At 36.7% G+C, this 13209-nt stretch overlaps 1 protein-coding gene across 8 annotated transcripts in view; it reads right to left on the reverse strand.

Moving 5' to 3' along the window:
• Window positions 1-13209, reverse strand: part of LOC127855348 (uncharacterized) — a 62920-nt gene that overhangs the window by 46180 nt on the left and 3531 nt on the right. For all 8 annotated transcript variants that reach the window (XM_052390840.1, XM_052390847.1, XM_052390846.1 and 5 more), the window contains exon 2: window positions 10889-11041. In XM_052390840.1, the coding sequence (XP_052246800.1) occupies window positions 10889-11041 (153 nt within the window). The remainder of the gene's footprint in view (window positions 1-10888; window positions 11042-13209) is intronic.

Below are 13209 nucleotides of genomic sequence, written 5' to 3' on the forward strand. Positions count from 1 at the left end.
TTAGCAAATTGCCCCCCCCCTTTTTGCAATACCATGACCTTAGTTTTAACAATGTAAACGGTCAAAGTCAAATTGTTGCAATAGGTTTCTAAATTATCATTATCCTGGAAGAACCTCCTGCGTTTCAGAATTTTTAACAAAAATTGGGGCTACAGCAATTAATAGTAGATATATCGATATGTGACCTATTGTAATGCCTGTATTTATTCCATTCTGCAAATTGAATTCAATGTCATTAATTAAGAGGGGAAACAATATGGGCGGGGGTATCTCACACTGAAATACACAAATATTACTACAGAATACATCTGATCATAATTTACCCATGTGTTTGACCAATAATTTTCTTCTTCGTACATGGATCAAATAAGGGTTAAACGTTTCCCATTGATTCCCACATTTATCATTTTACTCCATAATTGCCCAAGACTGATATGTCATATGCCTCCTGGTAATCTATAAAGCAACAATATAGTCTATCTTCAAATGCAGCTTCATGGCTACAAGGGAATTAAAGAATACAAATTGCATTTACTGTGCTGCGGTTTGGTTTAAAAGCAAAATGTGCATCCGTCAGAATGTCATAATGCCCCCAGTAGGGTGGCATATAGCAGTCACACTGTCCGTCTGTCAATCTGTCCGTCCAGCATACCATTTTCTTAAGTTGTTTTTCAACGCTTTAAGCTTATGAGCTGATTTTGGGTATGTGAGTCTACCTACATGACCTACAGATGAAGTATAAAATGGGTTTAATTCTGTTGATTTTGACGAGATACGGGACTTGGACTGATCTTAATTTTTAACAAGGGAAGCAATAAGCTTCAAAGGGAGATAATTTTTATTTATCTTTTGGCAGGTACAAGATCTATTTTTGCCAAGGAAAGTAATATTTTTCAAAAAGATATAATTCAAGGTAGGAGCTTCTATTTATAGAAAGTAAAAGGCATGGACATTTTAAACAAAATTAGATATTGAAATTTTTAGCTCACCTGAGCGATAGCTCGGGGTGAGCTATTGTGATCATTCAGCGTCCGTCGTCTGTCCGTCCGTCCGTCCATCTGTAAACAATTTGTAAACATCTTCTTCTACTAAACCATTGAGCCAATTTCAACTAAATTTCATGTGGAGCATCCCTAGGTCATGGGACAAAAGAATTGTTAAAAAAAATTTGATCACATAACCAAGATGGCCGCCATGACCATATATGGTAAAAACCTTAAAAAATCTTCTTGTCAGAAACCGCTCATCAGATTTTCAAAAAATTTCACAGGGATGACCTTTGAAGGCTCCCCTGAAAAAGTTGTTCAAAGAAATTTGATTCGTCAAAAAACATGGCCACAGGAGCTCGTTGAACTTTGCATGTTTATTTGTTTTTGGCTATTTTGTGAAAACTTTCAAAAATCTTCCACATTTTTTGTCCGATCCTTTCCAAATTTGCACAGTGTCTTTATATCAATGAGGACACAAACCCTACAAAAAATGAGCATTATTGGTCCATGAAGTACAGAATTACCTCCCCTTGAATTGAGAAAATGGTGTTTATGCAATAAAGTCCAAATTTTTCATCCAATTCTTTCCAAACTTGTTTATATATCAGATTAAAGAGAATAAAATTTTCTTTATTATGGTTTTTCTTTCATGAAAATCCATAAAGGATAAGTGTTATGAATCGTTGCTTAATTAATGAACAATGCGAATTATCGGTATTGATTTTTTTCCTGACATGCCGTCCCAGATATTAACCGCTTTCAGCTGTAGACTGTGCATCAATACATCGCCATGTTATTGACCTGAAAAATTCATACGCAGTTGGCATTAACACCGGTCATCGAGACAAATTACTGATGTGAAAACAAATTGTACATCGTAGAGGATTAAATAAACAATAACATCTGATTAAAGATTGCTGCCGATTTAAATCAATTTGAGTACTTTTTGCGTATATTTGATGCCGAATGGGAAGCTGTGTTTAGACTTAAGTTGAGAAAAATGGCAACGAGATACTTGCCTGTTGGTAGCTAAAGAAACTTCAGCGTACAGCAGTGTTCTCCATAAAATCTAAAGTAGCCAGAAATATTTGTAAAGTAGCCAGTGACTAAGCACGCGGCATGTCGCGTGCACGAGCCGCGAAGTTGCGAGTGGGATAGGTGCGGGAGGGGTATCCCCTCCTGCCAGGGGGGTATGGGGGGTCTCCCCCAGGATTTTTTTAAAAGTACATGTGTGAAATGGTGCAATCTGGTGCATTCTAGGGAGTTTTTCTTAGATTGAAGTAACCTAGCATTTTTCATAGAAAATAAAATATTTATTTGAAATTTATTGAATAACTCTCTCACAAACTTTGAAAAAAGAAACATGAAATTGCAACAACTGTTTTTTAATAATCTGAATCTGAAGATCCATAGTCAGAATCTAGCCCAGATCCTTGGTCATCCATGCCAAGGGCGTGGAGGGCATCTTGGTATTCTGCTTCTCCAAACTGTGGGGCTGGCTCAGACTGCACTTGGACAAACTGGTTAAGGTCCTCCTCTTCCAGGGATTGTCCCAGTGGTGGCATCTCTGTGAACAAAAGAAGTCAATTTTACTCTAAATTATTAAATATTGACATTGGTTGGTTTAACCCTTTACCTGTTCAGTTTACATTATAATTGCCACTAGATATTGTTCATAAAATTATGTAAATTTAGCAGTGATCTTTCAGATAGTAGTAGGCTGTTTAATGCAGTGAAAAAGTTATGCAGAAAGCTCTTGTATGAGCTTTATGCATCTGTTTTGAGCTGCATCAAGAATAAGCTTCCACTGCTTTAAATATTCTTTGATAAAAAACTTAGTGTTCAAAGATGTTACATTTTGCATTGAATAACTAGAATTGACAGTAATAAAAAACACTAGAGACATTGGAAACACATTTTTTACTTTTGAACAGTTTACCAACTTCTTATGAAGAAGAAATAGGAACCAGTTATAAATACAAACTGCTTATGATGACTTCCAAACTTGCTGATAATATAGCAATCTTAAATGTTATGTAGGTACTGCAGTACATGTGGAATCAAATAATAGATCAGGTAATTGTTTTTATCAAATTGGCAAAACAAACAAGGCTAAATAGCAAAATCATATAGAATTTAATTATTTGGGGACAGGTGTATGATGAGGTAAATCATCTCGGATTTAAGATGGAAAAAATCATACTTTCTAAATCTGCCTGACTTCCACACTCCACTGTAACTGTTGGGTAAAAGTTGTCCGTGTGAGTTGATCCACCAACACTTGGCAGTTGTTTAAAAAGCGGGTAATAATCTTTTACGGAAAGATACGAACTAAAGTACACTCCACGCGTTTTCCAAAAAAAACGCGCTCCCTCCGCGGGTTTTTCTCTGCTAGCGAGTGTTCACGCGGCGTTGGAAAGCGAGGTGAACTCGATAAAACGCTCGGCGTTACGCCGCGTTCGCTAATTCCCGCGGCGTGTATTACTTTAGCCAAGTCGGTAAATGCAGACGATTTCCGTTCTTATCAGTGACCGCCGCGAAACACCGCGTTAGCAGTGTGCTACTGGGCATACCAAAAAATAAAATAAAAAAATAAAATCCAGTAATTATCCAACAAGACACCGTTATTTAAGATGAATGTGTTTCGAATTTCGTAAACACGCGGACGCCATTATTAGTAAATGTACAAAAAGTTAGGAAAATGGCCTTTGTCGGAAAATCCGAGATAGATTTATTTGTTGTGTCAAAGCTTAGACCAAGTAATTACGGCCATTCAGGACTCAACTTTTCGTAAAACACGTGTTCAATTAACTGTTAAACTCCACCCTTTGTTCCCTGTAAAAGATTCGAAAGGCGGAGCTAAGCACGTGCAGTTACATATTTCGACAGTTGCTATTGAGTTATAAACACCCCATTGGTTTAGCGTGTTGATTGCCAAACAAAGGAAGCCAATTTTGTCGGCGAGAACAGTGTGTTTTTCATGCCTTCAGACAGGAAGCGGTTTTTCTTTCATGACGTCAAACTGTCAATTCACACATATTGCGAATTTTTGCGAGACTTTTAATAGGGTCCTCGGTCATTTGGCTACATGTTCAGTATAGAAAAAACACCTGCTAACATGAAAACTTTGGATTAAATTATCAAAATAAAAACAATGTTGCCAACTGTGATTATATTAATTGGTAAGTATCAGTTAAAAGACGACGCTTTGTTTGTCGTAAATCAACGAGTTTTCTATACAACAACAACTACTTCTACAACCACGTCGAGATCGATCTATCTTGGTTGTTTTTTTTTAATTGTATATATTATACTACATGTATGTACTTGTAATAAATGTAATTTTATTTGAAAATCAGGAAGTCAAACAACGTTTAACTGATCGTTATCTCGTTAAACGCGGAGTTTCCCCCGCGTTGCCAACGCCGAGGGCCGCCGCGTCGGCTTATCAATTTTGCCGATCGTTAACCGCCGCGTCCAAAATCATGCAAACGCCGCGTATCGCGGGATTTTCTTAATCTCCCTCCAGGTCACTGCCCGCGGAGAAGCGAGAGAAATTGGGGAAAACGCGTGGAGTGTACTGTATCGATCGGTTTTATCCGTGCTTCTTCCAGTTCGGCGCAAAATTAACGCGCATTAGAATAGAAACATCCGGTTAGTTAATAAAAAGACGAAATTGAAAAATCGCGTCACAACTGGAATTAAAACGGGCGTTTTTTGCGCCGTTTCCAATTGATATTTTTTGGGAAAGTAGCCGGCGCCTAGACTGTCAGTAGCCGGCGAAATCGCCGGCCGCCGGTGCTTCCGGAGAACACTGCGTACAGTTTATAATGGGTGGCCATTCCCCGCTGTAGTCTACGGGCGGGTAGTGAACTGGTTGAGAAAAGTGGAAGCTTGTGGAAAAGCGGTTTGAGAAGTTTGTAAGAAAACCCTGAATTATCAGTCTTGTGGGAAGAAGGCATTGCGTCTCCACGCAGAGGGCCCTTATCACATAAAGAATATAAGAACCATCAAGACCAACCAGGTAGGGTTTTTATTTTTTTAAACTAACACCCCGAATTTGGTCGTATTTTCTGTTGCTAAAGTTTACTGTTTAGGTTGTTTTGCATAAAAAAATCGGCAAGATAGATCTAGCAAATTTGCCAATTTTTTTTTATTAATAACGTATGATTCATTGATTGTGAGCTTTTAAAACATTTTGACCTTTGAATAAAGCATAAATCAGGAAAAGAATTTTAACAGTAATTGAAAATACGATCAAAACGCCATTTTTGCTGACTGGGACAGGTCTTTTTAAGTTAAATAAAATCTGGCCCCCTTGTCCCCTGGACCCACCGAGGGCCCTGCGGCCCCCTGGCCCCCAGCTTTAAGTTCAGGATTTTCAAAATATCCAACTTTGACCCCTGCAAATGCTTTGCTAAAACTTTGGCTACAGTTTCTAAAATTTGGCTACACAAAATTCCATTTGGCTAAAATGTTGGCCACAGAAATTTTTGGGCAAAAGGAGCCCTGTTTGGATTGTATTTGGGTCATCTGGGGTCAGCAACTAGGCACTAGGTCAAATAATAGAAAAACCTTGTGTAGACTATAGAGGTCACAGTTTTAATCAGATTTTATTGAAATATAGTCAGAATGTTTGTCTTGTTAAAATCTGGATTGGGATTGACTTTGGGTCATCTAGGGTCAAAAACTAGGTCAGATTAAAAAAACAAACTTTTGTAGACAGTAGAGGTCACAGTTTTCATTAAATCTTTATGAAATTTGACCAGAATATTAATCTTGATGAAATCTGGGTTGGGATTGTATTAGGGTCATCTGGGGTCAAAAACTATGTCAAATCATAGAAAAACTTTGTGAAGACAATAGAGGTCATAGTTTTCATATGATCTTAATGAAATATGGTCAGAATGTTTATCTTGATAATATCTGAGTTTGGATCGTATATGGGTCATCTGGGGTCAAAAAATAGGTCACCGGGCAAATTCTAGTAAAACCTTGTGTAGATGAAAGAGGTCACAGTTTTCATCACGTCTTAATGAAATTTTGTCAGAATGTATTAATAAATGAAATTTGGCTTGGGATTGTATATGGGTCTAATAAAATTTAAGTTCATGAAGCAAGGTTAGTCAGGCGAGCAATTCAGGGCCATCATGGCCCTCTTGTTTGTATAGGTACCATTTTCCAGATGTTTTTTTAAGCAAATGTCTTCCAAAACAAGACATTAAACGGGGGTGCAGTGTATTGATGCTCTACACCGGGCACTTAAAAGAACCAGGGGGCTGTTTCATAAACGATCATACAACAATGTTAACTTACGAGAAAATTTTGTAATCCTAATAAGTAGATGAACTAGCTCGCTATGCTCATCAAATATATACGGCACTAGATGGGGATGATAATGATGACTACCAGTGAACATTAAGGTCCTATTGGCTACCATAGTGTTTTATCCAGGCCATTTTAGCGTGGCATAGCGCCATGCCCTGCCCTTTTTTGTAGGGCCACGCTGCCCCCTTTCAAGGCCATTAGGCGCCACACTGCCCTTTCCAAAGGCCGGCGCCCTGCCCTTTCATGAGCACCCACTATTTTCCGTCCTCTTTAAAGCCGCCATGCGCCCTTATTGATAATATCTTATTTGCCGTTTGACCAAACTTCTAAGCCGACTGTATCCAAGTATGGCCCCAAGGCAGCGAAGATTCCTGCGGTTTTTAATTAATCATGCGTGAATAACCCTGTATCAATATAAATCGATAATGTCCGTGGCTTTGTTAAAACAAGCACACTAATCGGCCTGTAATGTGCACTCCTCCACAATAAAATCGTGGACAGTTAATCAGGAGACTTGTAATGAAAACCTAGATGTTATCCTCTTGGAAATAGTGCATTTCATGCATAATTCAGTTATATCTAAACATTTATTTTTACGTTTAGAAGATCGATATAGTCTTTAAAATAATTAATTATTGAAACCATTATACTGTAACGTATACTACTTAAACAAAAAGCGAATCAAGAAAAAGGCAGACATAAACGAATTTACGTTGCTATGCCTAACTGTCGCTTTCATCATTTTAACAAGATGGCGGACTATACAGAAAATAAATTGTGACTATTGGCAAAAATGGCAAATAACAATTGAATTAACAATGGTGATCATACATTCAGAAGGGATTAATGAAATGCCTGTGATAATCAACGATTCACAAAACGTTTTAGATACCAACAACATATTTATTAGTAATCTACTCATTGGCTGTCACGGAAACGAGTGTTTGCAAATCGTTAGCGTTCAGTTTACGTGCACAGTTAAAATTATGACAATATTATTGTTAGAAAACGGGATAAGACAAACATGGTTTCACTTATATGTTAGTGGATCTGTTTATAAGCAGATTCATATACATATATTGCTTTATTATGTTTATCGTGCTGTACAGTTTACTGAAACATCATGGAACTTGCAAGGTAAATATATTAATATTAATTAAAGTAAGTTAAATACATTAATTAACATTAAATGTGCTTGTTTATATTTTTTGTTTTTCACACACCTGCCTCTGATTAAATGTTTTTCCTAAAACAAGGTATTAACGGAACGTTTTTGCCCTTTTTTGCCTAAACTGCGTGTTAAAATGCCCTTTTTGAAAGGTATGGCTATGCGCCATGCCCCTTTGGCCTCCTGGAAAAAACACTTCTACCATGCACTGGTGTATTTGTTTAAAAAAAAAATTAGGCAAAAACCCGGGCAGCCGGGGTAAATTTGACCTACTTTGGCTCAAAATTACATATTTTTCCCTGATAGGTCACAGGGACAGGTCAGCACATAAGGTAGTCGTAAAGACCCGACGATGACCTGTAAACAAACTCTGACAAAAACACACTTTTTTACGCAATGCTTTCAGAGCTGATTTGTGGTGAGTCTGCATACATGTGAGTCTACCTTCATGACATGCAGATGAAGTGAGAAATTTGCTCTTGTCCATTGATTTTTGGCAAAGTAATTTGCCTTGGATTTTGAATAAAAGCACTGTTTTCCAGAGGCTTTTTATGCAGCACTTTCGGATATTGAGCTGATTTTTGGTATGCAAGTCTACCTGAGTTTTTATCACACAGCACTTTCTGATAATGAGCTGATTTTTGGTATTTGAATATACCAACATGACTTATATGACTATATGTTAAGTGTGAGTTTTGTTTTGGTCCATTGAAATTTGGCTAAGTTATATGGGCCTTATTTTCTCTAAATTAGCTGCAGTGCGGCTTCAAGTGCAGAACAAGGCATTGTGTTTCACGAAAAAAGCTCTTGTTTTTCGGCATAGCTGTTTAACGTCACTTTTGACCTTACCTGACCTGTGTAGGTGTCAAATAAAATTCAAATACAAGGGACACAATTGTCACAAAACCAGGTTTTCAGTCTGATAAAGGGAGACAATTCAAAATGTGTATTGTTAACCCACTTGTGTAAAATTGACCTTGATTTCAATTTGAAAAAACAAGAGATGTGTTTGTCAGAAACACAATGCCTCCTATTGCGCCGCTTTTAAATTTTATTTATTTTTTGACTTTTGACCTTGAAGGATGACCTTGACCTTGAACTTCCACCACTAAATATGTGCAGCTTCATGAGAACGCCGCTTTGAATATATACTTTTTGACCTTTGACTGTGAAGGATGACCTTGACCTTGAACTTTCACCACTAAAAATGTGCAGCTTCATGAGAATGCCGCTTTGAATTTTTTGTTTGTTTTTTTGACTTTTGACCTTGAAGGATGACCTTGAACTTGAACTTCCACCACTCAAAATGTGCAGCTTCATGACAACGCCGCTTTGATTTTTTTTTTTTTTAGACCTTTGACCTTGAAGGATGTCCTTGACCTTGGGTATATTGATGTAATTCTTTTGCGCAACACAACTTCCAATAATGGTGAGCAAATGTGCCAAATGATTTTAAAATGTCACAATGAATGACATAGTAATGGCCCAGACAAGCTCATTTATGGCCATTTTTGACCTTCAAACTCAAATTGTGACCTTGACCATGGAGATATCGACATAATTCTTTTGCGCGACACACCGTCTAATGATGGTGAACAAATGTGCCAAATGATTTTAAAATCTGACAATGAACGACAAAGTTATGGCCCGGACAAGCCTATTTATAGCCATTTTTGACCTTTGAACTCAAATTGTGACCTTGACCTTGGAGATATCGACATAATTCTTTCGCGCGACACACCGTCTAATGATGGTTAATAAAAGGGGCCAAATGTTTTTAAAATCTCACAATGACGACAAAGTTATGGCCCGGACAAGCTTGTTCCGGCCGCCAGCCCGCCCACCCGCCGACATTCGCCAATCAATTTCCGCGGCTAGACACAAATGAATACACTTCATTTATTCCATTGGCTGATTTGAGTATACCACCAGAACATTGGAAACATATCAGCGTCTTTGTAACACTGTTTTACTGCATGAAACAATTTTATCTCTAATGAAAAGGCTTAATAGAAAGAACAGTTTTACACTCAACTCTCGGCATCAATACAGTTTGTGCGTGCACCTCTTATTTTCAGAGGATTGCCAGCGCAAGAGCGTTTGTACTTAAAGGCTATGTTCTCATATTTAGTACTTAATTCCATATTCCTGTCAACATGTTCACATGTAAAAGTATAAAGAGCAGTGGAAGCATGGCCTCACTTTAATGCATTGCATTTCAACCCGCCAGGTATCAAGGTCAGTTTGCGGCCAGTGTTTGTGAATGTCAGAGTTTATTTTCAGGTCATCGCTGCGTCTTCACGACTACCTTATGTGCTGACCTGAGTTCGCAGCCAGTAAAATAATCGTTATATAATATAGACGCTATCCGTGAACTAGGTGACCTGGAATTTTCTTTACACGAGAAATATGTTAAATGAAGATATTCAGCGATATAATTATGGTATGTCAATAATAGATTCTTAATGTGTTTTCAACAATACCATGATATTTTTTATTAATTTAACAAGAATTATTCCACCATATTGACTAATGTATTAAGCATGAGCGTGATGATTCTCGATACTGTTAATAATCGAATCAAATAGCAATGCCCGACAAACCACTAAAACAGGTTTGTTCGAAGAACGCGCCTATAAATATTAAAAATATGTACAGATACTTCGCATGTGGTCATATGACTCATATGTTTTAATTTCACTTCCATTCTTCTTTTAATTATCTGTTTTGTATCGATAGGTTTATGACCAGCAATATGTTATTATGTTAAATAAGCCGCAAAAATCCGCGTAACATCCTGTACTGCATGTGATGTAGCTAAGAACTGCACCGAAAAAGACATTCGCTATCCTAAATCTCATTCATTGAACTCTTGACCTTTCACCAACTCCAACCACAATCAATGTCGTATATCTTTTTTAAAAGATATTTCTTGTTTTCTTTAATTTACTTGTAAACAGTTTTGCAAAACAATTTAATAACATAATTCCTTGATAGTTACTAAGATCTTATTTGTCACCACGTCTATGTATTAGTAGGGTTTTGCCCAGCTACGCAGAAAACGCTTTTTTTTATCAAGTATGTATTTAAATAATATTTGCAAGGACATGTATAAAGAAAATATTTTTAAAATTGACATGCAAAAGGGGGCGCACTGTCTAGTGGCTGTGCCTGATCAAAATCCTGGGGAAATGCCTGTTATTTATTTATAATTATTCCATGTTTTATTTAAAATTAAAACAGGGTATTTTATTTAAAATTAAAACAGGGTATTTTGTATAATTGCAATCTTTCATGATAATAAAAATAAATATAAGTCCAATATGACTGCATCCAAAACCAGATTATATCTAACGCTATGATTGTGTTGACAAAATATGTATCAAACGCAAACTTAACTTACCGCATGCCACTTTTGCATTCTTTGTTCTTCTGATAAGCCTGGCAGCCAGTGACATGGTTAGGGGGGTCACACGCTGGTGGACACAAGATGGTGGCAGAAGCAACACATGACAGACAGAAGACAAGAAGAGTTGACACTTTCATTGTTCTCAATCTGTAACAAGATCCAAACAAAAAAAGAGTTTTCTATTTGAATTATAAGATATTATTGTATACCGTGATTACTCTATGTTTTCGGACACTTTAAAATAATAAAAAAAATGTGTGTACGAAAAATATTCACAAAATACAGGTGTCCGAAAACTTAGAGTAGAAAATTGAAGTGTCTGAAAATAGCGTCAATTGTATCAACAACTTCCGGTAATAGCACGTGCTTGTAAAATGCCATGCCGTATAGTATAAATTACAGTTATATATGTTTGCACTGCACTTTAAATAATTTTAAATGCTTAATTTATTTGACAGAAAGTTACTACATAGTTGTAATTTGACCAACGAGTTCAAAGATGAGCATGTGATGTACCGATACTCACTAGTATGACCCTGTAATTAACACAATAAAAAAGCAAACTATGAATTCTTTGTTTGCTCATTTCCGATAGTTGTTGTCTAACACCTTCCATTGTGCGTAAAATTGCAATAGGGTGCATCACACTTTGAAGCGTTTAGTATTCGTCACAGTTATTTTACTGAGAATGGGTAGTACCATTGTGGTATATAAATGAACTGTTAATTGGCACTACCCCTGGTAATTGTCGTTTTAACGCTTATGCTATCGGGCAAAACCATTGTTTAATACCGGTTTACTAGGTTATTTACCCAATAACGCAAATGTAATGGTCCGTTGCCCTCAGGCATGCACCTGCCATGTTTTATGATGTTATTCTGGTTATAAAACCCGATGATCAAAGTGTCATTAGATATCGAAAACAGGACCGAAATTTGGTAAAATAGTGCTGTAAAATATACTGTCCGAAAACTTAAGAGATATTAATTATGGACGAAAACTCGTGTGTCCGAAAATTTAGAGTCACGAAAAATAATCCTTTTTCCTTAAAAAAAGGGGTGTCCGAAAACTTAAGAGTGTCCGAAAACATAGAGTAATTACAGTATTTCTATGTGAATAATTATTTATTATCAATTTGCATGGTAGTTTGCTTCGTATTGGAAATACTTTACTTGATAGATCTACATATATATATTTATGAATAGGAGTATCCACAAAAGTGCCAGATCAGAATCTATAAGGCATGACTGTGAAGGTCTTACTCGAGACTTGAAATCTTATTTTCATTAAAACAAGTATATAAATGCCATTTAAACATGGCCAGTGTTCGACACTAAGGCACGTTTGACAGACATTGTCTAGTAAGATCGGTGGTCGGGCTGGTGAAACTGCGGGCTAGCTTGTCCAACTGGTCGTACATGAAAAAATCTATACTGATTCATAGAACTATAACTAACTGCTGTGAAAACCTTTTTTCTTAATGTGTAAAATTACTCTGGTATCAGTTATTTACATCAGAACAAAACTAGCGTATATAAATAAACGCGGAGCATTTACATGATTCATCGCTAATTTTTGACGCAAAGGGGGGCTTTTTTTTTTTCATTTGTCAAGTTGTAATGGATATTCATGATTTTCTGCAGTGTCGTAAACCTTTACAGCATGTTTTTACGACTTCTATCGAAAATTGGTATCGTCAATGTAAACATTTTGGCGTAGCAGACAAAAGAATGTAATTTAGAGAATGGCTTTGTTCAAGTTCGGATTTTCGTCCGAAAAATCAGTTAAAAAAAAGAATCCGACGGTAAAACTGACAGGAAACGTAATTATTTAAAAAAAGAAAACGTCAATTTTATCCTTAATGGAAAATTGAGTTTCCATGGTTTGAACTTGACGAAGAAAAGCAAAAACTGTTAACTCTATGCATCAAAATAACTTTCTGCTGTTTACTGATTTTTTACTAATAAATCCTGATTAAACAGTTACATGACACAATTGTGTTTATTTGCTATGTCATTTATGGTCTAGTAGACATCAGATTCGGGCTAGTACATTTTAAGAGGAGCTGGTCCGATGGTCTTGCTGTAAAAAAAAGTTAATGTCGAACCCTGATGGCCTGTGTGGCCATGTTTATACTCAATAACAATCTCCCCAAAAGTCCATCCCTCAGACAAAGCCAGTAAAACATGACAAGATTCAGCCATTAGTACTAATTAGCAGTTGAATGGCCTATAAATTAGAATATGGGCTAGCAATATTTATGAGTGTACCAGACATTGTGGCAAGGAAAAGATTCGAGACTTTCATGAAGAATA

The sequence above is a fragment of the Dreissena polymorpha genome, chromosome 13, assembly GCF_020536995.1.
Source record: "Dreissena polymorpha isolate Duluth1 chromosome 13, UMN_Dpol_1.0, whole genome shotgun sequence".
Taxonomy (NCBI): Eukaryota; Metazoa; Mollusca; class Bivalvia; order Myida; family Dreissenidae; genus Dreissena; species Dreissena polymorpha.